The 25,213-nt window shown below is 39.7% G+C and overlaps 1 protein-coding gene across 1 annotated transcript in view; it reads right to left on the bottom strand.

The window, feature by feature from the left end:
* Positions 1-25,213, bottom strand: part of SEC24D (SEC24 homolog D, COPII coat complex component) — a 121,352-nt gene that overhangs the window by 78,375 nt on the left and 17,764 nt on the right. The window contains exons 4-7 of the mRNA XM_047799694.1: positions 23,207-23,355; positions 21,457-21,732; positions 21,048-21,178; positions 3,766-3,877 (exon numbers count right to left, since the gene is read on the bottom strand). Coding sequence (XP_047655650.1) covers positions 3,766-3,877; positions 21,048-21,178; positions 21,457-21,732; positions 23,207-23,355 — 668 coding nt within the window. The remainder of the gene's footprint in view (positions 1-3,765; positions 3,878-21,047; positions 21,179-21,456; positions 21,733-23,206; positions 23,356-25,213) is intronic.

The following is a 25,213-nucleotide window of genomic DNA, read 5'->3' as shown; positions in this document are numbered from 1 at the left end:
TAGATACTAGTCAGGTTCTTTACCTGAGCCACAATGGGAACTCCTATACTCTGTTTATGTCTGTGAATTTCTTTACATGTCTGACATCCTTGGACCACATCCTAAAAAACCTAGAAAGCATTGGCAAGTAAGTAGAGCCAGATGATGGGGCTTCACAGCAAAGGGGTGTAACAACGCCAACTGCACGGCTCTCTCCACACGAGCAGCTCTCTTTTCCTGCCAGGGGCTGGGCTGCAGGATACACAGAGATGATGATGATCTGGACCCTGCCACCTCCTAGACCTTCCTCCTCTTCCCACTCCTCCCTCATGCTCTTTCCCTACATGTACCATACAGCCCAGCAGTTCCGCTCCTAGGTGCACACCCAGAAGAAGTGAAAGCAGGGACTCAAACAGATACTTGCACACCAGTGTTCACAGCTGTGGTCATTCATAAAGTCAAAAGATGTAAGAGACCCAGATGTCCTCCAGCAGGTGAGTGGATAAACAAAATGTGGCATATACGTAAAACTGAGCATCATTCAGCCCTAAAAAGCAATGCAATTCTGACACATACTACAAGATGGATGAACTTGGAAAATACTATGCTAAATGAAATAAGCCAGACACGAAAGGACAAATATTGCATGAATCCACTCATATGAGACATCCACAGTAGATAAATTCATAGAGACAGAAAGTAAAACAGGAAATACCAGGGGCTGCTGGAGTGCAGGGTGAGGAGCCACTGTTCAATGGGGACAGAGTTTCGGTGTAGGGTGATGAGAAAGTTCTGGAAATGGATAATCAAGAGGGTCATAGAACACTGGGAATGTAATCAATTCCACTGGATTGTATACTCGAAAATGACTGACATGGCAAACTTTATTATACACCTTCATTGCCTGGCAACATTTTCCTCTCCAAGCACCCCCATTTTTGCTCTAGTTTATACCTGCTCACTCATGACTCAGCTTAGCTGTCCCCACATCTAGCAAGACAGGCTGGGTTAGTTACCTCACGTTTAGGTTCCATGGAAATCTTTTTTTTTTTTTTTTTGGTCTTTTTAGGGCTGCAGCTGAGGCATATGGAAGTTCCCAGGCTAGGAGTGGAATAGAATCGTAACTGTAGCTGCCAGCCTGTGCCACAACCACAGCAATGCCAGATCCAAGCCATGTCTGTGACCTACACTGCAGCTCAGGACAATATCAGATCCTTAACCCGCCGAGTGAGGCCAGGGATCGAACCCACATCCTCATGGATACTAGCCAAGTTCGTTATCGCTGAGCCACAACGAGAACTCTGGCAATGTGCCTTTTATCCTTCTAGTATAACTTCTATTATATATCATAAACTATATATTGTAATGTTCTAATATTAATATTTAGTTACCTCTTTTTCCTGCCAGATATGCATTTATCCGAGAACAGAACCCTATCTTCTCTTTGTGAGTAGAGGCAGCAAGTGAGTGGTGAGAAGCACAGACTCTCGCATCAGAATGCTAGGGTTCAAATTCTAGTTTTGCTTCCCTTTAGCTACGTATCTTGGATATGTTACCTTGGCATTCTGTGCCTCATTCTCACACTCTGTAAAATAAGGATGATCTTAATGCCTAGCTCATTAAGTTACAGGAGGGACTAAATGAATAAACCCACATAAAGTGTTCAGAAGACTAGACGGTTAGCAAGCACTTAATAAATATTAACCACACTGCTAATAGGTACTGAATAAATATTTGCTGAGTAAGCGAATGAATGAATGAACAAGTATAATCCTTCTCTTATGTGAGTCTTGTGGGAAAGACAGACTCAAACCATAGTAAAAATTAATGGAACAAGGGCTATGATAGAAGTGTAAATGAAGCACTGAAGGGGAAGAAATTAGAGAAGATTTCAAAGAGAAAATTAAATTGAGTATGGAAGAGGAAAGAACTTCCCAATTAAAAAGGCAGGCATTATATATATACCAAGTAGATTTGTTCGATAAATGTTTATTGGGCAATCATTATATTCTAGATATCAGGTGCATTTCCAGGGGTACCATGGTGAACAAAAAAAGATCCCAGTCTGTTACAGAGAAAATAGCACCAAGTGAGACTCAGGGACATGAGGGGAAGGGGACGGACTTGCTATGGCTGAGGCAGAAGCAGAGCAGGAAACAGGGGAAAGGTGAAGCTGGTCAGGAATATCCTTTAGGTCTATAAAGATCCTGCAACTAAAATTTTAAGCAAATAAATATTAAAAACATGAAGGTGACACTACTAGGTTGAAATGAAATGGCCACTTTTGTAGGTCGATAATAACAGAAGAAAATCTGCCATTTCATATAGCTCAAGCTCTTACATACCAGATGAATGTGAGTTCATCTAACAAGTCTGGATGATTGTCTAAATAGTCAGGAACAAATTATTTCTAGAATAGGAAATGAAGTAACCTGAACTGTGTCTTTTTTTTTTTTTTTTTTTTGTCTTTTTGCTATTTCTTTGGGCCGCTCCCACGGCATATGGAGGTTCCCAGGCTAGGGGTCGAATCCGAGCTGTAGCCTCTGGCCTACACCAGAGCCACAGCAACGCGGGATCCGAGCCGCGTCTGCAACCTACACCACAGCTCACGGCAACGCCGGATCGTTAACCCACTGAGCAAGGGCAGGGACCAAACCCGCAACCTCATGGTTCCTAGTCAGATTCGTTAACCACTGCGCCACGACGGGAACTCCTGAACTGTGTCTTAATATCTATACTCATAGCATCATCTGTGATTTAGGTCAACCCCTTCTTACATGTCAAGCCCCCGACAGACATATAAGCACATGCACACACACACGGTCACCTCTGATCCTTACATTGGCCCTGCAGGGCAGGTCTTAGTCCTCACATCTTACAGAGGGAGACACCAAGGTTCAGGGAAATGAAATGAGCAAAGCCCAGGACAGTAAGGAGGGGAGCCTGGATTCCTGGGCAGATGTGTGAGGCTCCCAGTCAGAGCTGTTTCTGCTGCGCTGCACTGCCTGCTCCCTAAAGCCAGAGCTGAAGGCAGCACAGAGGATGGACTAAAGAGAGGGAGCCCTGCCTGGAAACCGGCAGACTTGACAAGACTGAGGTGAGACAACATGCTTGCCGGTATACCAATGGTGTATTTCCAGGACTGAGTATATGACCCATTAAAATGGTATATTCAGAATCTGAGACACTGTGCCTTATCAGGCTGTATTTTACCTCGCCATAAACAACAGGTTTGCCAGAAAGATCAAATCTGCATGAGCCTTGCTAGATAACATGAAAATGGTAACAGACATGGGACAGAGTCAGTAGAGACAGAGCTCAGGCTCTCCTTATCCCAGTTTAAAAGTGGGAAGCAAGAACCCAAAATGTTAAAGGACCTACTGAAAAAATGCCGCTGGGGCTATAACCAGGTCTGCTGACGCGTGGATTCATTCTACTGCTCTGCTCATGCCATCCTGCCAGAATGCCACTGAAGCAAAAAAGTTAAACAATCGGAGAGCATCAACAAATTTAACCCCATAAATTAAAAACTTAAAATTTTCTTAAACTGATACACTGCACTATATCTCACCAGAAACTGTCCAGACTTTTGCACGCAGAAAATAGAACTCAGTGGGCAGTACCTTCTTCATACTTGATTGATTGACAGCAAAATTAGTTCCTGTCACCAGCAATTAAGGGGATGCCCATCAGTGACAGCATTATTGAAGAGTGTCAATGCATTTGCTTTAAAAAATGGTGAAAAATACTAGGACCTCAATCAAAAACATAACTAAAAATAAATACCTTGGTCTTGTATCACACAATCTGTAGTGACCAGGGGAGGAATCTGGCCTCTAGTGTTGGTGGCATAAACTTGTCCCCCTCTGGTGGCTCTGTCATTCTCGATCACCTGGATCTGATAAATAAGAGATCAAGAGCAAGTTAAAGTCAGTTAAGACCTCCCAATATTCCCCTCTCATTACACACACACACACACAGACATTTTCTAAATCCTTTCAGCTCATTTCAGATCAAATTCTCACTGAGAACTGACCGTCTCTTTGGTTTCACTCTTGTTTACTTTCACAATTTTAACCAGTAGCTTCCATATTCTAGTCTGTAATCCGCTGAGCTTTGACCCTGATATTTCAGAGAACTTCATTTTCATTCAATTTGTTTCTTGGAAAAGAAAATGACTTTTAAAAATATTTATTACAAAATACATTGAAAACTCTAAAAAACTAAATATAAATTCAGAAAAAATTATTTATAATATGTAACCTAAAGAAGCCTTAACTTTTCTCTTCAAATCCATCTTGATCTTCAATTTGCCTTTCAAGTTTCCCCCACTGCACCCCTGCTCCTTGAGACATAAGAAGCAAACAATATCAGGTGTTGCCATACGGGTTGTGCCTGCTGTATAGAAATCAGAAGAAACAAAAGTCCCTAAGTTTTGTCCTTTAATTTGGAAACATATTTCTCTACTAAAACACAAAGAATATGGAGACAAAATACTGTCTTTCTGTTTTAACTATCTATGGATGAAAATAATGAGCAAAATCTAGTTGCATGGATTTAAGAAGGAATTCTAATAATAAAAGGATCTTCCTCTTTCTCTTCATCTTCTCCCTGCCCTCACTTCTTTTCTCATAGGATAAAAGCAAAAAGACGCAAGGGAGTAAAAAAAAAAAAAAAAGTGAGGTAAGTAAATAGAAAAGGGGAGAGAAATGAGATGAGTGCCCAGATGGGAATACACAGCTTTAGAGAATATGTGGGGGTGGGGGGTTTTCTTTTTCCTCTTCTCTTTTGTTTGGTTGGTTCCATATCTGCGGCATATGGAAATTCCTAGGCTAGGGATCAAATTCAAGCTGCAGCTGTGACCTATGCCACAGCTGCAGCAACACTGGAGCCTTAACTCACTGCACTGGGCTGAAGATCAAACCCACGCCATCACAGAGACAACATGGGACCCATATGCCACCGTGCCACAGTGGGAACTCCAAGAATATGCAGTTTTTTATTATCCTAAAGAAACTATTCATGTGAGGGGAGATCAAGATGGCAGAGTAGAAGGACGTGGAGCTCACCTCTTCCCCCAAACACATCAAAGATACATTTACATGGAGTTCCCTGGTGGCACAGCAGGTTAAGGATCCAGCATAGCCGCTGCTGTGATGTGGGTTTGATTCCTGGCCTGGGAACTTCTGCATGCTGTGGGCACAGACCAATAATAATAATAATAATAATAAATCTACATGTGGAACAACTCTCACAGAAAAACAACTGAAAGCTGGCAGAAGATCTCTTAACCAAAGCTGCAAGAAAGATTCCCACATATCCAGGTAGTATGAAAGGAAGAAAAAGGGAAGGAGGAATCGGGACAGGACTTGTGCACCTGGGAGAAAGCTATGAAAGAGCAAAGGTTCCCTTGCCCTAGGAACCTCCTTTGCCTGCTGAGAAGTCTACCAGGACAGACAGAGAGGTGCTGGCTTGCTGGCAGGCAGGGGAGAGAAGCACCATATCTGAGGGCTGCCACACTGCTCCACTTCCCAGCCTGAGATGCATGCCTGCTAGTGTGCACAGTGGCTAGGTGCTGAAACTCTGGCTTCAGGAGACAGACCTAGGGAGGGGACTCAATTTGGCTGTGTGGGACAGCCAAGGGGACAGGAGTATGATGTGGGTTGCCATTGTTAGTGTGCACAGGACAGAGCACAAGTCCACCACAGGAGCTTTAATGTCAGTGCTTGAAGGATGGGGCAGGGGTCCACCATATGAATCCTAATGTTAGCATGCTCATGGCAGGGCACGGCTCTGGTGGCAGTGGGCTTTGGGAGCATGCACACACCAGAGGTGGGGCTGATATCCCACCCAAATGTCCCACAGTGGGGACACTTCCAGGGGGGTGGAATCAGCATCAGTGAACTTCATAGTGTCACAGAATCACACCTCCCGAAAAGAAAGCCCCTGAGGAGGAATATGCAATGGTTCCTTTCCCAGTGAGAGTGCTCCAGTCCTGCCTACTTCACATTGAAGTTTAGAACCAGATCTGGGGGGTTCTACTCCAATAACCAAGGAGTAGTACCTTGTCCCCGACAGGGATGTGACAGCCACAGAAAAAAGAGGAGGTCTTACCTAACATCCAGTGCAGGCTCTGGTCACCACAATACTGAACACATACCCCTATCAAGAAGATAATGGCCAGCGCACTCTGAGGAAAGACACGGCAGGCATCCACACCAAAACTAGCCCTTACACCAAAAATATCAGACTCACACAGTCTACACAGGGATGCTCCCACATAAAAAAAATCCTTTAAGACCACAGTAGATAATTATTTCTCCTGAATTCATAGAGTCAGAGAAATTTAAGAAAAGCAGAAAAGCAAAGGAACTTCTCCTAGTTAAAACAAGAGAAGTCCCCTGAAAGAATTAACAATGAAACAGAGCTCTCCAGTTTACCAGACACCAAGTCCAAAAAGGAGGCAATAAAAATACTAAAGGAATTAAGAAAAATCATTGATAGAAATGTAGATCACTGTAAAAAGGAACTAGACACTATAAAGAAGAACTAATCAAAATTAGACAATTGCTGAGATAAAAAACCAAGCTAAAGGTGACGAATATCAGACTAAATAATTCAAGAGAATGAGTAAGTACTCTGAAAAACAAAATCATAGAAATCACCCAATCAGAACAGCAGACAGACAGACAAATGAAAAATATGAAAGGAATGAACAATATCTATGGAATAATATAAAGCATACCAACATACACACAAAAGGGGTTTCAGAGAGAGAAAAGAGGATCAAAAAAGTGTTTGAAGAATTTATAACTGAAACCTTCCCAAAACTAAAGAAGAAAACAGATATTCAGATATAGGAATCACAGAGGGTCCCAAACAAGGTGCATCCAACACACCCATACCAAGATATAACATAATTAAAATGGTAAAAATCAACAATAAAGAAAGGATTCTAAAGGCAATAAGAGATTGAACAAAAAAAAAAAAAAAAAGAAAAGACTCAGCTACAAGGGAATACCCATAAAGCTATCAGTTAAATTTCTCTGCAGAAACTTTGCAGGCCAGAAGGGAATGGCATGATATATTCAAAGTCCTGAAAGGAAAAAATCTGCAACCTAGGATACTCAACCCAGTGAGATTATCCTTTAGAATAGGAGAAACTATGAACTTATCAGACAAGCAAAAACTAAAAGAATACAGCAATATCAAACCTAATCTAAAATAAATATTGAAAGGTCTTCTCTAAATAGAAAACAATCAAGTACCTATAGGAAAGGAAGAAACACAATAAGAAAGGCAGATATATAAAAGGACTGAAGATCTCTTAAACTAGTATATGAATTTTTAAAAAAATTTAAAAAATTGTAAACACAATTATAACTATCATGAAACAGCAAAAAAAAAAAAAATCTGAAGATGTAAAATAGGACACCAAATCATAGAATGTGTGAGAGGGGAGTAAAAAAAAATGTAGATTTTTAGAATGTGTGTGAAGGTATATGACTATCAATCTAAAGGAAGTAGATATAGTTATAGGTTAACATACTTAAAAACCAGGCTAAGCACAAATCAAACACATACAATGGATTCAGAAGAAACAAAAAAGAAGGAACTCCAAAAAAATACAAAGGAAAGCCATCAAAACACAAAAGGAAAACCAAAAAGAAGAAAGGAACAAAGAACTACAAAATCAAGTGGAAAACAAGGTTTAAAATGGCAATAAATATATAATTATTGATAATTATTTTAAATGTCAATGGATTAAATACTCTGATCAAAAGAAAAAAGTGGTAGAATGAATACAAAAATAAGAACCTATAAGCAATATGCTGGCTACAAGATACCCACTTTAGGGCAAAAGACACACAAAGATCAAAAGTGAGAGGATGTAAAAAGATATTTCATAAAAAAGAATGACATAATGCCATTTGCAGCAACATGGATGGAACTAGAGACTCTCATACTGAGTGAAATGTCAGAAAGACAAAGACAAATACCATATGATATCACTTATAACCAGAATCTAATATACAGCACAAATGAACATCTCCTCAGAAAAGAAAATCATGGACTTGGAGAAGAGACTTGTGGCTGCCCAACGGGAGAGGGAGGGAGTGGGAGGGATCGGGAGCTTGGGGTTATCAGATGCAACTTAGAATAGATTTACAAGGAGATTCTGCTGAGTGGCATTGAGAACTATGTCTAGATACTCATATTGCAACAGAACAAAGGGTGGGAAAAAAATGTATATATGTAAGAGTAACTTGATCCCCATGTTGTACAGCGGGAAAAAAATAAAATAAAAGAGATATTTCATGCAAACAGAAATGACAAGAAAGGAGTGGTACCAATGCTTATATTTGACAAAATAGACTTTAAAACAAAGGCCACATAAAAATACAAAGCAGGACATGATATAATGATAAGATGATCAATAAGAGAAGAGGGATTATTATACCAGTTAACATATATGCACCCAATAAAGGAGCATCTAAATACATAAACACTAATAGACATAAGAGAAACATTAACATGAATATAGTAATAGTAGGAGAACTTAATACCTCACTAACATTGACAGATCTTCCAGAAAGAAAATCCAAAGGGCAACAGAGGTCCTAAATGACACAAAAGAATAGCTGAACTTAACTGATAGCTATAGGATGGCAAAAAAAAAAAAGGAAAGAAAATCAAAAAACAATATATGTTCTTTTCAAGTTTGCATGGAACATTCTCTAGGATAGACTACATATTAGGACACAAAATAAGCCTCAGCAAATTTAAGAGGATAGAAATTATTTCAAGAATCTTTTCTGACCACCATGGTATGAAACTAGAAATCAACCACAGAAAGAAAAATGAGAAGGAAAAAAAAAAAGATTACACAGGGAATAAACAATATGCTACTAACCAACAGGTCAATGACAAAATCAAAGAGGAAATCAGAAAACACCTAGAGATAAAAAACATTGAAAACATAACCTTACAAAACTATGAGATGCAGCAAAAGTAGTTCTAAGAGGAAAGTTCGTAGCAATACGGAAAAAAATCTCAAATTAAAACCTACTACCATCTAAAAGAATTAGAAAAATAGCAAACAAAACTCAAAGTTAGCATAAGGAAGGAAATAATAAAGATCAGAGAGGAAATATATAAAATACAGACCTAACAAAAATAGAAAAAAATTAAATAAAACCAAGACATGATTTTTTGAAAGGATAAATAAAATTGACAAAGTTCTAGCCAAGCTCACCAAGGAGAACACCCAAATTTAAAAAAGAAAGAAAGAAAGAAAAAAGGAGAAGTAACAACCAACACTGCAGAAATACAAAAATCACAAGAAAATACTATGAAAAGTTATATGTCAACAAATTGGACAACCCAGAAGAAACAAAGTTTCTAAATACTTACTACCTGCCAACCTGAGTCAAGAAAAAATTGATAATTTGAACAGACCAATCACCAGAAGTGAAACAGAATGTATAATTTTTTAAAAATTCCCTGTAAACAAAACTCTAGGACTGGATGGCTTCACTAGGGAATTCTACCACACACACCAAGAACTTATACCTGTTCTTCTCAAACTCCTCCAAAAGACCGAAGAGGAAAGAATAAGTCGCAAAGTCATTCCATGAAGCCACCATCACTCTGACACCAAAACCAGACAAGGATACCACAAAAAAAGAAAAAGGTCAATATCTTTGATGAATATAGATGCAAAAATCCTCAAAAAAAATTATCAAACTGAATCTAACAACACATAAAAAGGATTACACACCATGATCAAGTTGGATTCATTCCAGATAGCAAGGATGATTCAACATACACCAATCAATCGATGTGACACACCATATCCACAAAAGAAAAGACAAAAACCACATGATCATCTCAAGAGATGCAGAAAAAGCATTTGATAAAATGCAGCATAAATTTACAACAAAAACTCTCACCAGGAGTTCCCACTTGGCACAGCAGAAATGAATCCAACTAGTATACGTGAGGATACAGTTTCAATCCATGGCCTTGCTCAGTGGGTTGGGGAATCTGGGATTGCCATGAGCTGTGGTATAAGTTGCAGATGTGGTTCAGATTCCTCATTGCTGTGGCTGTGGCATAGACCAGCAGTTATAGCTTCAATTCAACTCTTGGCTTGGGAACTTCCATATGCTGCATGTGCGGCCCTAAAAAAAGGCAACAACAACAACATATTCTCACAAAAGCAGGGTATAGAGGGGACATATCTTAACATAATAAATGTCATTTATGACAAAACCACACCCATTATAATATTCCAAGGTGAGAAATCTGAAAGCTTTCCCACTAAATTCTAGAACAAGACAAGGATGATCATTCTCACCACTTCTAGTCAATTGGAATAGAATCCCTAGCCACAGCAATTAGAGAAGAAAATGAAATAAAATGTATCCATGTTGTCAGGGAAGAGGTAAACTATCATTACATGCAAATAACATGATACTCTACATAGAAAACCATAAACACTCCATACCAAAACTAGTAGAACTAAAAAAATGAACTCAGGAAGGTAGCAGGATGTAAGATTAATATGCAGAAATGTGTTGTATTTCTTTATACTGACAATGAAATATCAGAAAGATAAAGTAAAATGGAAAGTTATCCTCTGCTCTTGGACTGGAAGAATTAATACTGTTAAAATGGCCATATCACTCAAAGCAATCTACAGATTTAATGTGATCTCAGATTACCCAGGAAATTTTTCACAGAACTAGAACAAATAACCCTAAAATTTATATGGAACCATAAAACCATTTTTTGGCACAAAAACATACATAGGGATCAAGCAAACAGAACAGAAAGATCCAGAAATAAACCCACACACCTATGGTCAATTAATCTTCAACAAAAGAGGCAAGAACATACAATGGAGAATAGACAGTCTCTTTAGCACATGGTGTTGAGAAAACTGGACAGCTGCACGTAAAACAATGAAGTTAGAACATTCCCTTACACCATACACAAAAACAAATTCAAAATGGTTTAAAGATGGAAATATAAGACACAACACTATAAAACTCAGAAGAGAACATAGGTAAAACATTCTCAGATGTAATTCATAGCAATATTTTCTTAGATTACTCCCCCAAGGCAAAAGAAATAAAAGCAAAAATAAACAGGACCTAATCAAACTTAAAAGGTTCTGCACAACAAAGGAAACCATAAACAAAATTAAAAGATAACATACAGAATGGGAAAAAATATTTCTAAACAATGTGACTGATAATTTCCAAGGGAAATTCCAAGGGATTAACTTCCAAAATATACATAGAACTCAATATTGAAAAAGACAACCCAATCAAAAAACTGGAAGATGATTTAAATAGATATTTCTCCAAAGAAGACATACAGATGGCCAATAGGCACATGCAAAGAAGCTCAATATTGCTCTTTATTAGAGAAATTCAAATCAATATTAGAATGAGGTATCAGCTCATACCAGTCAGAATGGCCATTATCAAAAAGTCTATCAACAATAAATGCTGGAGAGGGTGTGGAGAAAAAGAAACCCTCCTACACTGTTGGCAGAAACATAAATTGGTGCAGCCACTATGGAGAACAGTATCACGGTTCCTTAAAAAACTAAAAATAGAATTACCAAATGATTCAGTGATCCCACTCCTGGGCATATATCTAGAAAAGGTGAAAACTCATTTGAAAAGATAAATCCACTCCAATGTTCACAGCAGCAGTATTTACAACAGTCAAGACGTGAATGCAACCTAAGCGTCCACTGAGAGATTAATGGACAAAGATGTGATACACATATACAGACAACAGAGTATTAGTCATAAAAAGAATAAAATATTGCTATTTGCAGCAACATGGATGAACCTACAGATATCATACTGAGTGAAGTAAGACAGATAAATACAAACATGATATTAATTACATATGAAATAAAAAAATACAAATTATTTACAAAAAAAAAACCACAGACTTATAGATACGGAAAACAAACTTACGGTTACCAGAGGGAAAAACCAATGGTTACAAAGGGAAAAGGAATTTGGGATTGGCAGATACAAACCACTACATATAAAATAAACAAACAACAAAGACCTACTGTATAGCACAGTGAACTATATTCAATATCTTGTAATAACCTATGTAGGAAAAGAATCTGAAAAAATATATATGTACAACTAAATCACTTTACTGTATATCTGAAACACAATATTGTAAATCAACTATATTTCAATTTTTTAAAAAATAAACTACTAATAATATGAAAACTGTCTTCCCCCAAAATGTTATCTGCTCCATTTTCCCCTCCCATTTCATCCAATCCAGGCCCTAGCTAGCATGATATTGGTTTTACAGCATATCAGAGACAGACTTAGCCTGCTTTTAAATCTACGCATTTCTTTCTAATTTCCTAGGATTTGAATTCTTATTAAATTAAGGATATAGAACATGCACTAAACACAGCTACTGTAAGATACAAATGAGACTATAAGCTTCCAAGGGCAGAGACAAGAAGCAAACAAAAAAATCCAAACGCTGTAACTACATTCTGCATTTCAACCACAAGGCTAATCTGGTTCATTCAAAACTGGAGTTGTTTTTCTATTTATTAACATTTATTGTCATCATTTCAACAAATGAAGTGTCAAATATGAAAGTAAAGTCAGAATAATCTATATATTAAACATAGATAGTTCTCAGTTTTCAAATAGACTCTACTTCCAGAAAGTTTAAATTAGTCAGTTGCAACTTACAAAGCTTTGCCTTCAGAGATACAACATCTTCAGTGGTAATTACATTTCTAAATTAACCCCCGTATCAGCTAGAATACTACAAAGAGAGTAAGAAATATAACAGTTCTGGCAATTTCTAAAAATATAGCTTTTTTTTTTAACATCAAATACCTGTTTTCAGAAAACAGATATAAAATAATTCACAGAAATTTCAATAGAGATTTTGACTGTCTCAGTTCTTAAAGGGTTTCAATTTGATGAGAGTAACTCTTTTTTAAAAAAAGATTTAAAATAATACTTTTATTTCAAATATACACAACAGAAGTAAACAATGTGTAATCTTGATAGCTGTCACTGGGAAATTTTTAACAGCTTAATAATTTGTATTTAGTATAACAAAGAATTTAAACCTTGGGGGGCAGTGTTTCAATATATTCTCCCTCAGAGTCGCACAATTAATAATTTATCTTTAAATATCAAGTAAGAGGTGGTGTCTGAGATAAGATATATAGTATAAATCCAGTGCACATGTCGACTTGATGACAGTGACTCTTGATAATGCCAAAGCTACTGCAAAATGTATAGATTTCTTTTTTTCTTCTTTCTTTTTTGGGGGGCGGGGGGACTGCGCCCATGGCCTACAGAAGTTCCCGGGCCAGGGATCAAACTCAGGTCACAGCAGTGACAACACCAAATCCTTAACCACTAGGCCACCAGGGAACTCCAGTATAGATTTCTTTTTCCTTCAGAAGATGTGCCACTAGAATTACTTTTGTACTTCTCCGGCATGAATAGAATTTTCTGGTTTCATAAAATAGAATCAGGAAAGAGAGGAAAAGAAAGTGATTCCCCAGAGATAAGAGAACAAGAAGGATAAGGGGGAAACAAGATAATAAGATGCGTGTGCACAGCTAAGGCAGGCTGCAAGCAGAATTATTTGTACTTTGGTGTGGTGAGAGGAAGAGGGGATTAGGAAGAGATCAGCTTTTTTTCTTTTCTTTTCTTTTTTGTCTTTTGTCCTTTAAGGGCCGCACCTGCGGCACATGGAGGTTCCCAGGCTAGGGGTCCAATCAGAGCTGCAGCCGGTGGCCTACACCACAGCCACAGCAACTCTGGATCCGAGCCATGTCTTCGACCTACACCACAGCTCACGGCAACGCCAGATCCTTAAACCGCTGAGTGAGGCCAGGGATCGAACCTGCAACCTCATGGATGCTAGTCGGGTTCGTTACCACTGAGCCGTGATGGGAACTCCAGAGCTCAGCTTTTGAATAACCCTCCTGCTGATACAGAGAGTGAGGAAGAGTCTGATGGTGATACCAGTGTCCTCACTTTCAAAATGTGTACAGGACCACCATCCAAAAGGGCTGCAGTGGGCATTTAGCTCAGGACTGGCATGCCAACAAGAGTTCAGTCAACATGATTTTACATCTTTCTTTCCAGAAGGAAGAACTAATTTAGTCAGTAAACGCATCCTATTTTGGTAATAGGAACATAAACGGGCTCCATCTGGCACTGCTATTATTACTTTTAAGATAAAAATAATATTGGACTGATTTGTATGAGTGTATTTTAGGGGTCTTGAAGAAATCACACCATATACTGCGTATTGATTTTTTTGTTAACATTCATTCATTCATTCAACAAATACGTCAGTGCATACTATGTACCAGGCCCTGATCTATGCGTCAGGGACACAGTAGTGAACAAAACCACATCTTTGACTTCCTGGAACTGACATTCCAGCATGGAAGGCAGGCAATAAATGCAAAAATTAGATATATCCTACGTCAAGTAATAAGTATTATCGACATGAACGGTATGGATGGGGTGCAGTGAGATTGGATAAGCAATGAGGATGTGAAGGAAATGCAGGATGAACCATGCCCTCCATATACATAGGAGAAGAAAATCTAGGCAGAGGAAACAGCAAGTGCAAAAGTCTTGAGGCAGGAGAACGCTTGGTGTGCCTGAGGAATATAAAGGAAGCTGGTGTAACTGACGCAAATTGATGAAGAAGGGTGACAAGAGACCAGGACAGAGGAGCAGATGCATGTGTGTGTCGGGGGAGGAGGTATGGGAGGTGTCAGTGATGGCAAATAAGACGATCTTGCAAGCCACTGTAAGAACTTTGGTCTTTGGATGTTTTGGTTTCTGTTTTTTGGCCATGCCTGCAGCATGCGCTGGTTCCCAGACCAGGGACTGGACCAACTCCATAGCGGTGACTATGCTGGAGCCTTAACCTGCTGAGCCACCAGGGAACTCCAGGACTTTGGTGTGTAACTAGAGGAGTGTGGGAGGGTTTGTTATGAGCCATGACACGACCTGACTTAGAATCTGAATGGATCACCTGGCTGCTGTGCAGACTAGAAGAGCAGGGAGACCAGTTAGGAGGCTTTTATGATAATCCAAGTGGACAGATTGTAGAGGCTTGGACCAGGATGAGCACAAAAGGTAGAATAAGAGAGGTGGATAAAGGGAAAACATGGGATGTGAGAGAAAGAGCGAACCAAAGATGACTCCAGGCTGTTTGGCCAGATGAACTTTAAGAATGGGGTGAGAATCTGGCTCCAGGGAAAAGGTCTTGACTAGGAATATCTGCACTCTCAAAAAGCCATGAGAATGCGTCACCTAGAGTCGTACTTCTCAAACTTTAGTGTGCCTAAGAATCATCTGAAGAGCTTGCTGATCCATGGATTCCAGTATCCCACTCCTAGAGATTCTGATTCAGGTCTGACGGGAATGAGAATATGCATTTCTATTAAGCTCACAGCCAGCATTTTTCTGTTTCATTTTAATCTTTTATTGAAGTATAATTGATTTGCAATGTTGTATTAGTTTCTGGTGTAAAGTGATTCCGTTTTATATATAAATATATACATATATACATATACTCTTTTTTATATTCTTTCCCACTATAGTTTATTACAAAATACTGAATATAGTTCCTCATGCTTCTATAGTAGGACCTTGTTGTTTCTCTGTTTTATATATAGTAGTTTGTATCTGTGAATCCCAAACTCCTTTTCTCTTTGTAACCACTGATTTTTCCCTTTGGTAATCATAAATTTGTTTTCTACGTCTGTGAGTCTATTTCTATTTTGTAGATAAGTTCATTGTTTTAGATTCCGCACATAAGTGATATCATCTGGTATTAGTCTTTCTCTTTATGACTTACTTTACTCAGTATGATAATCTCTAGGTCCATCCACGTTTCTACAAATGGCATTATTTCATTCTTTTTATGGCTGAGTAGTATTCCACTGTATATACAGTACCACATCTTCTTTATCCATTTCTCTCTGATGGGCATTTTCATTGCTACAGCCAACACTGATGGGAGAACACTTTGAACAGAGTTGACTAGAGAGTAAATGTCGGTGGAGAAGGGGACAGGTGCAAAGACTTTGGGACGCTTAACACTAAGGGGTCAGAGAAGTGAGGAAACACCATCAAAGGAGACAAGAAAGAGCCACTGGTGAAGTAAGGAGAGAGGTAAACAAGTGAGTTGTGTTGCTATTACTCTTAAGATAAAGTAACAGTGGACTGATTCTTGTGTGCAGTTTAAGGGTCTTGGATGAATGACACAGTATACTGCTTATTACTTTTGTTCTTAACATTCATTCATTCAACAAATACATGAGTGCACACTACGTACCAGGAGCTGTTCCTATTTTGGGGACACAGTAACTCCACTGAAAAGGTATTTTCAAGGAGGATGGAATGAACAGACGTATCAAATCTGCTGCTAACAGATCAAGACTGAGGAGAACTGAGAGCTGACCACAAGATTTGGAAATGGGAGGTCACTGGGGACCTGGACAAGCACAGTACTGGTGGGGTTGTAAGGATGAGATCGAAACTAGAACAGGTTCAGGAGGGAATAGGAGGAGCTAAACCAAAGGCAGTGGGTAAAGGCAGCTCTTCTGGAGATTTCTTGCTGTACAAAGAGAGCCACAAAATGGGCAGGAAACTGGATAGGTACGGGGAAGGGACAAAGGAGGCTTCTTTTATTAATGATGAGAAGTACTGCACAATACTTGTATTCTGATGAAAATGCTCAAGACAGAGAAAAACTGAACTTTATCTTCAGAAAGATAAAGATGATGCAGGAGAGTGGGGATGTAGCGGTTAAGATGATGTGTCATCTCAGCTAATCCATGGTACCCAATTACGAATCCGAGTCTAGATCTGGCTGTGAAGGCATTTGTTAAAACATGATCAACATCTAGTCAGCAGACTTTGAGGAAAGCAGAGTACCCTCCACAGTGCAGATGGGCCTCATCCAACCTGCTGAAGGCCTTGAGAAACGGACCGAGGTCCCCTGAGAAGAGGGAATTCTGCTTCCAGCTGCCTTCAAACTCGGGCTTTGACATCAGCTCTTCCCTGTGTCTCCAGGATGCTGACCAGCCTGGCCACTTCTGGCCTTGTGAGTCTCCAACAATTGGGAAATCCAAGTCTTTAAAATAAATTTCCTTCCACATACAGACATATATCCTATTGGTTCTGGTTTTCTGGAGAACTCTGACTAACACAAGGGGTATTTTCTGAGGGGCTGTTCTTGAGAGGCCACAAAGGATGGGATCCATGGCACAAGTAGAGGTTAGAAGTAGGACTTGGTTAGGAGTCTGGACAAGTTTATCCACAGTAACAGGAGGAAAGGACATAGATGGGCCCAGAAGCAGGGAGATGTGGAAACGAAGCATGAAGAAGTTCTTGTTGGATTACATCTACTTTCCCAGGGAAATAAGAAGCAAGGTTATCATAGAGTCATAAAAGAGAAAGGTAGTGTTAGGAGTTCCAAGAGAGAAGAAAAGACAGCCATCCAGGAAAATGGGAGGGTCAGTTGAGTTGGGTGCTGGTCTGCAAACTTGCTACACATTAGAAATAACAGAGGAACTCTGAAAAATTCCAATGCCCAGTCAAATTAAATCATAACTTGGGGAGCTGGGAGCAAGGCACCAGTAATTTTAAATGCTCCATCAGGTATTCCTTTGTGCAGCCAGGTTTTAGAAACACACAACTAAAGGTTTGCTTTAGTTTAGTGGTTATAAATTGAAGGTGAGACTGGTAAGCATGGTGTGCATCTTTCTCAAGTTTCCTGCAGCATCTGGGGTACAAGCATGGAGGTGGAGAGGTGGTTCAACAGGTGGGGATTTTCTAGGTGAATTCAGTGGAGGGAGAGGAGGCAAAGGAGTTGAGGACAGAAGATGCAAGAGATGGATTTATAATCATGGATTGCATAATCTAAGCTGCATAAGAGAAGTGAGAAGATCAAAGTGATGTGAATCCTGAAAAAGTGGTAGGCTACAAATCCTGGTGGGTGAATTATTATTGGATTTAAATTCTAAAGGGAATGAGCTGAAAAGATGGGAGGCAGTAGCTGGAGGATGGGATGCTTTCAACTGAGGCTTTGAAGGTGAAAAGTAATTGGTAAGACAGGATTTAGGGTAGGACTCTGGAAAACTGGAGTGGGCTCAAAGAAAGAATACTGGAGTAAAAGAAGATCCAGAACGGAGAGGTCAGGGGAATGGAAGGTTCTACAGATGGATAGTAAAATTGCCAATAATTATGACAGAAATAGTACTAGAGAGATTAACAATGAACCAAGAGGTAAAAACTTCATAGAATGAAGGAGAATGATCCAAAGAGTCTGTGGATGTTATAGACAAGCAGAGAAACAATGTAAATTATGTAAATATATGATACTTTTTCAACTGGAATAACCAAATAATATTAAACTAGAAAAGTAATGGCTGGTAATAGGACCATCGATAAGGACACTAAGAGTTATGAAAATTTAATTTCTAACATAGCAGCACACACTTTATCACAAATCTTCACATTTAAAAAAATACAGAATAAGTGGTAATTATAAAAATAGGCAAAAATCCTCCACCCTTCCCTGTACCTGTGCCCTTTTTAAGGACTTTGCAGCCCCTCCATCAAGAGGCAGGGTCTATTTTTCTACCCCTTGACTCTGGGTGGTTGTGTGACCTGCTTTGGCTGAGAGTGTTGCAGATGTGGAAATTTGCCAGTTTCAACCTGGGGCTTTGAAAGGCCTGGCAACTTCCTACTTTCCTTCTTGGATCTCTGGCACTGCCCAGTCCAGGCTACACTCCTTGGTGGCAGGACTCATTCAACCCCAGATAACAGATGATTATCAAATTTCAGAGGCATGAATGACACCATCTATAGTGGCTGAATATATAGCCTCTCAAGAGATATGTCCACGTCCTAATCCCTGAAACCTATGACTAACACCGCATGTGGCAAAAGAAGTTATTAAATTAAGGGACTTGAGAAGTGGAGCTTATCCTAGATTATCTGGATGGGCCCTAAATGCAATCACATGAAATCTTATGAGAGAGGCACAGGGAGTTTTGAAATCAACACTCAAAACAAGAGACACAGAGAAGAGGAGGAAGTGATATGACAACAGAGGCAGAGATTGGAATGATGTGGCCACAAGCCAAGGAATGCCTGGAGCTGCCAGATGCTGGAAGAGACAAGGAGTGGATTCTCTCACAGAGCCCCTGGAGGCAGGGCAGCCCTGCCAACACTTTGATCTTAGACTTCTGCCATCCAGAGCTATAAAAGAATGAACTTCTGTTGCTTTAAACCACCCAGTTTGTGGTACGTGGTTATAGCAATGAGTACAGAAAACTCATACACCATCCTAGACCATCAGGCTCCAGCCAAGTCTCTAGCTGACCCCAGACACACAAAGCAGCCCAGCCAAAATCAGTCAAGTCTGGGCCAGGTTAACAGAACTTCCCAGAGGAGCCACTGACTCATGAGCATGAATAACTAGTGGTTATAAGCTACTAAGTTTGGGGGTGGTTTGTTATATGCAAAAGTTAGGTAATACGTAAATATATAAAATACTATGTATATTCTATAATAGCTCTTAATGCTCCTTAGTCTCCTCCTAACTTTTTCTACTCATGTTTATAGAACCACTTCAAAGATGTTAAGTTAGCTGTAGACAATTTCATTCTTATCCCAAAGCACTCTGCATCCCTGGTCAATGCCCTAAGACCTGCAGTTTCTCCTGAGAGAAGAGTTTACATGCCTGCCCCAAAGCCTGACATTGGACTCTGTTATATAACTTGCCTTGGCCAAGGGCATGTGCAGGGTTGTGACATGTGCCACATCTGACTGGAAGCTTTAAGAGCTATTGCACCTTTTGGCAAAAATTTTCTCTTTTTCTTCTTTTTTCAAGGCAATACATGTTCCCAATAAGGGGGAGGGGTGCCCTTTACCTTGGATTCTGGAGTGATAAGGGCATATGGAGCACTACCCAAAACCAAACAGCAGCTACTACAGCCTACATGTAACCTAAGTGATAAATAAATCTCTGTGGTTGTAAGCAGAGTTGGAATTATACGTTATGCAGACTAACCTAATAAAAACTGACTAATACCAGTTACTAAAGAGTAATCCACCAAAGAAAATCACTTGGGGAGTTCCCATTGTGGCTCAGAGGTTAACAAATCTGACAAGCATCCATGAGGACGCAGGTTCAATCCCTGGCCTTGCTCAGTGGGTTAAGGAACTGGTGTTGCCGTGAGCTGTGGTGTAGGTCGCAGACATGGCTCAGAACCTGCACTGCTGTGGCTGTAGGATGGCAGCTACAGCTTCGATTTGACCCCTCACCTTGGAACCTCCATATGCCGCAGGTGCAACCCTAAAAAGCAAAGGAAGGAAGGAAGGACGGAAGGACACCTAGGTTGAGGAGAATTAAGTAACAGTACTAATTTTATTTAAAACAATTTTTTAAATATGTAAAATACTTTGGGTATCCTGAGAAGGGTCCTTTAGTTTTTATTTGTTTTTGGTTTTTGGCCACGGCATGCAGCAGCTTGATTTGGTATCTCAGTTCCCAGACCAGGGATTACACCTGGGCTGCAGAGGTGAAAGCACCAAATCAACCACTAGACTACCACAGAATTCCCCTTTAGTTTTTTGAAATAGCATTTTTATGTAGGATATACTCTTACTACTAAACACTCCTTAAATATCAATAAATACTGTCAATATATGTGAATATAAACATCAATAGATACTGTCAAGTTTATACGATACCAAAAAAAAAAAAAAAAAAAACTACAAAGGCTGTTGCTCTTGTGGAGACCTCTGGTATTCCATAGCCCACCTTCCCCACCCCCATACATACACAGAAGGAAGAAGCAAGCCTTATCTATGGGATGAGTATTGTGCGTGACAATAAGGGACTGGATAAATGCTACCAAACTGAAGAGTTTCTGACAACAATGGGTGAAGAATGGTCTTTGTAAGGGAGACTGTGAAAAGGAGAAGTGCACTTACTGGGCTGGGGATCGAGTCGGGATCCAGCTTCTTCTGAGGCTGTGGTGGACCAGCCATCTGTGCAGGACCTCCAGGAAAGCCTCCTGGATAGGAGAGCTGCCCACCTGCCATCTGGGGACCAAAGTTGCCGGCTTGGAAAAAATTAAAAGGAGAAATGACTACAACCCCCAATCGCAGATGGAGGGCTCACTGACAATATTAGGCTGTTCAGTCAAGCATGTTGCATTTTTCATCTTAAATAAGGCAAGGAGTTAAATGCGAAATCGTAGGATTCCCCTTTGCTTTGCATTTGCCACACTATTAAGAAATAGTCAATGATAGATGCTTAGTAACATAGGAACGAATCTGATTCCCAGTTCAGGGTACCCCAGGTAGCCCTGGGCCTTTCTCTGAGCCCTGCCCAGCTTACCCTGCTGTGGAGGATATCCAGGGCCCAGAGTCTGTCCTGGAAGGGGTGGGGGCTGGTACTGTGCGTTCGGAGGAGCTGGCCCAGGGAGCCCATCTTGTCTGTGTGTGGATGGAGGCAAGGGTGACGCCCCGGGGCCATTTAGTGCCGTGGGGGGTGGTGGGAGAACCTGCGATCCAGGCTGCAAGATGGATGGCTGTGGGGGTCGTGGAGGACCCTGGAACGATGGTGCTGATGGAGGCCCAGGGGGTCCCTGGCTGGGGGGAGCCATGCCCGAACCTAGGCAAGAAAAAAACCAGACCATGTAAACACCGTATTCTCAAATCTTTACCTTCTACCACATAGACAACAGGGATACTTGTTTCCTGAGTAAAGCAAGGCCTTGACAAATCACTTTTTCTTCCCCACAAGATGAAATCATCACTCAGAAAGTGACACTAATGTTTGGAATATTTTATACAAGTGGAGAATTTAAAAAAGAGTAAAAGCAACATTTATAATTATAGTGAGAAAATTAGTAGGATAAATTTTAACTCAGTTGAATTCACTATTCATGATAACATGGCATTAAGGAACTGTATCTGGTACAAAATATACAAAATCTGTACAGAAGGAAAAAACTTTTTGCACAACAAGCATTATTCATTCAGGTCACATATACATTCAATAAATTATTGGCATCCTGTGATTGATTTGATCAAATGGCTTTTGGAAGTATGTAGAAATAACCAAAGAGGCATTCCCATTGTGGCTCAGCAGTAACAAACCCCACTAGCATTCATGCGGACTCAGGTTTGATCCCTGGCCTCGCTCAGTGGGTTAAGGACCCAGCATTGCCATGTGCTGCAGTGTAGGTCACAGACATGACTCAGATCTGGCACTGATGTGGCTGTGGTGTAGGCCAGCAGCTGCAGCTCTGATTTAATCCCTAGCTTGGGAACCTCCATATGCCACGTGTACGGGCCTAAAAAGATTAAAAAAAGAAAAAAAGGAAAAAAGAAAAAAAAAACAAGAGTACTAAAATTCTATGCAATCATACTGTAAATCATTATAAAACCAGACTATTTTTGCCTTTCTCTGGTTATGTGGAACTGAGTTGCTGCTTTGGAGACTTATCCATTTTGAAATCAATAAAAGAAATATTCTGAGGGTTTTTTTTACTGATATTTTTAAGAAACTAATCTTAAGCCATGGAAACATCCTTCAGTAAGATAAATGGCTAACTATGCTGCTATTACAGTAAAAATTTCTATGGCTCCTAAAATATACAGCGTTTCTATTAATGTAAATCTCAGCACTGTAACTGTTTTCTCTCCTATTATCCCCTTTTCCGCCTCACAATACAACTTCCATCCTTCCCATGATCTAAATGCAGAATTAAAATGTACTGTGAAACAATGATTAATTATTATATGTTTTGATGTGGGACTTCATAATAAACCAGGGTTAAAACTACCTTCATATTTCCTAAAATTATTTCACTATTCTAATATTTATTTATCAGCATTTTTTTATTGTTCTAGTATTGAGCATAAGGTAATCTGAGGGTCCTTCAATTATCTTTACATACATGGCAGCATGATTTTTTTTTAAATTGTCATACATAATACAATGATTTATATAAAAATGTCCAAAAACCTACTTCAACATGGTCTGCCAGAGGAATGTCTATTTTGCAAGTGCAGAAAACCTTTCTTATTAAAAATACTCATGAGACATGGCAGTCAATGAGCACAAATAATGAAACTGTTACCATAGCTATTGATGTGCATAGCATTGAGCTGACTGCCCAGCTGGGCGACGGATGACGTGGACACCGGACTTGGATAAGGCGACTGTGTCGAGGGCGAGTATGGTGCATAGGAGGGGGCTGCACTGTTGACAGGTGGGGGGGCAGGAAACCTGAGAGAGAAAAGGGATGTTAATATCATACAGTCTCATCTGCAAATGACAGACAACAAATGACAGTCACTTCTAAAATTAAATCAGCCCTTCTAGAGGGCACCAGGAAAATGTCTGATATTATATGCTAAATACCTATGCTCACATGCTAAACATGTCAAGATATCTAATCCCCTCCCCTGAAAAAAATCTAATGTAAACACAAAACAACCTTTGGAAATCAGTTTGGGGAGCTGAGTCCATCACAGACTTACCTATCCTAGGGCTAATGATCAATAGAACAGAAATCAAAACAAAAATGCTTTGTGGCTGTATCTTTCTGATCTCTTTGAAGTGATTTCAAGAACTGTCTTAAAGATGTTTTGTAAATTCATCATTTCATAAAAAGAAGTCTTTTTTTTCCCCCAAGAAACAACACTTGTTAATTTCTTAATATGTGTGTGTGTGTGTGTGTGTGTGTGTGTGTGTGTGTGTGTGTGAAACAATTGCACTCAGGCAGAATATACATACTCTACAGGAATATTTTAGTGGATGCAATGGTAGGTATGGTTACAGGGTTTGGGCTAACCACTAGTTAATAGGAAGAGGCTGTGGCTATCGTTACTCAATCATTTGAGAAAAAAATTCCCCAAAATATGTTTAGAGGTATTTCACGAACGTAACCAATATTTTTAAAATACAAAATTCTATTAATCAATTTTTATGAAGATAGTACAGGTAGGATGAAATATGTTTCAAACAGAAGTTATGAAAATCACCCAAGTATTTTGTTGTTGTTGTTGTTGTTGTTGTCTTTTGTCTTTTTTGTTGTTGTTGTTGCTATTTCATGGGCCGCTCCCGTGGCATATGGAGGTTCCCAGGCTAGGGGTTGAATCGGAGTTGTAGCCACTGGCCTACGCCAGAGCCACAGCAACACGGGATCCGAGCCACGTCTGCAACCTACACCACAGCTCACGGCAACGCCAGATCGTTAACCCACTGAGCAAGGGCAGGATTGAACCCACAACCTCATGGTTCCTAGTCGGATTCGTTAACCACTGCGCCACGACGGGAACTCCACCCAAGTATTTTTTTAACTTAACAAAACGTAGAGTGAGAGAATGTACAACCATTACAACTTTTTGAACTATAAAAGCCAACTTACCATTCATTGCTTAATGTATATCCTGGGAGTTAGACATTAGAAATTCACAATTTTTTTTTTTCTGATCAACCTAAGTTTTAAACAGATTTGGATTTTAAAAGCAGTACTATCAACTTAAAAATAAAAATAACAGTATTAATAGGGTAATTTTTATTAAATAATTTTATTTATTTATTTATTTTTGCTTTTTAGGGCCACACCTGCAGCACATGAAAGTTCCCAGGCTAGGGGTCATATTGGAGCTGCAGCTGCCCACTTATGCCACAGCCATAGCAATGCAGGAACCGAGCTATGTCAGCTCACCTACACCACAGCTCACCACAGCTTAACACTGGATCTTTAACCCACTGAGTGAGGCCAGGGATCGAATCTGCATCCTCATGGATACTAGTTGGGTTCGTTACCACTGAGCCATAATGGGAACTCCTATTAAATAACTTTTAAACAAAAAATCTTAACATACATATAAAAAAAAGAGATTAACAAAACATTAAACAAAGTGGCTTAATATTTTTCAATTCCATTACTTTACTAAATTAGTTTATCCAAGGCCACACAGCATGAGGGTGTCAGCATGTAAGGAATTCAGGTGGCTGACCCCTCGCCTGGAGACTGGGATGCGATGAACAAGCCACTTAATTCCCTGTAGCTCTCAGCTTTCAGTTCATAAAGATGAGCATATGGAATGGAACGAGCCCTTTCCCTGACGTAAAT

Source organism: Phacochoerus africanus, chromosome 10 (genome assembly GCF_016906955.1).
Source record: "Phacochoerus africanus isolate WHEZ1 chromosome 10, ROS_Pafr_v1, whole genome shotgun sequence".
NCBI classification, from domain to species: domain Eukaryota; kingdom Metazoa; phylum Chordata; class Mammalia; order Artiodactyla; family Suidae; genus Phacochoerus; species Phacochoerus africanus.
This window is presented reverse-complemented; position numbering and strand designations above follow the sequence as displayed.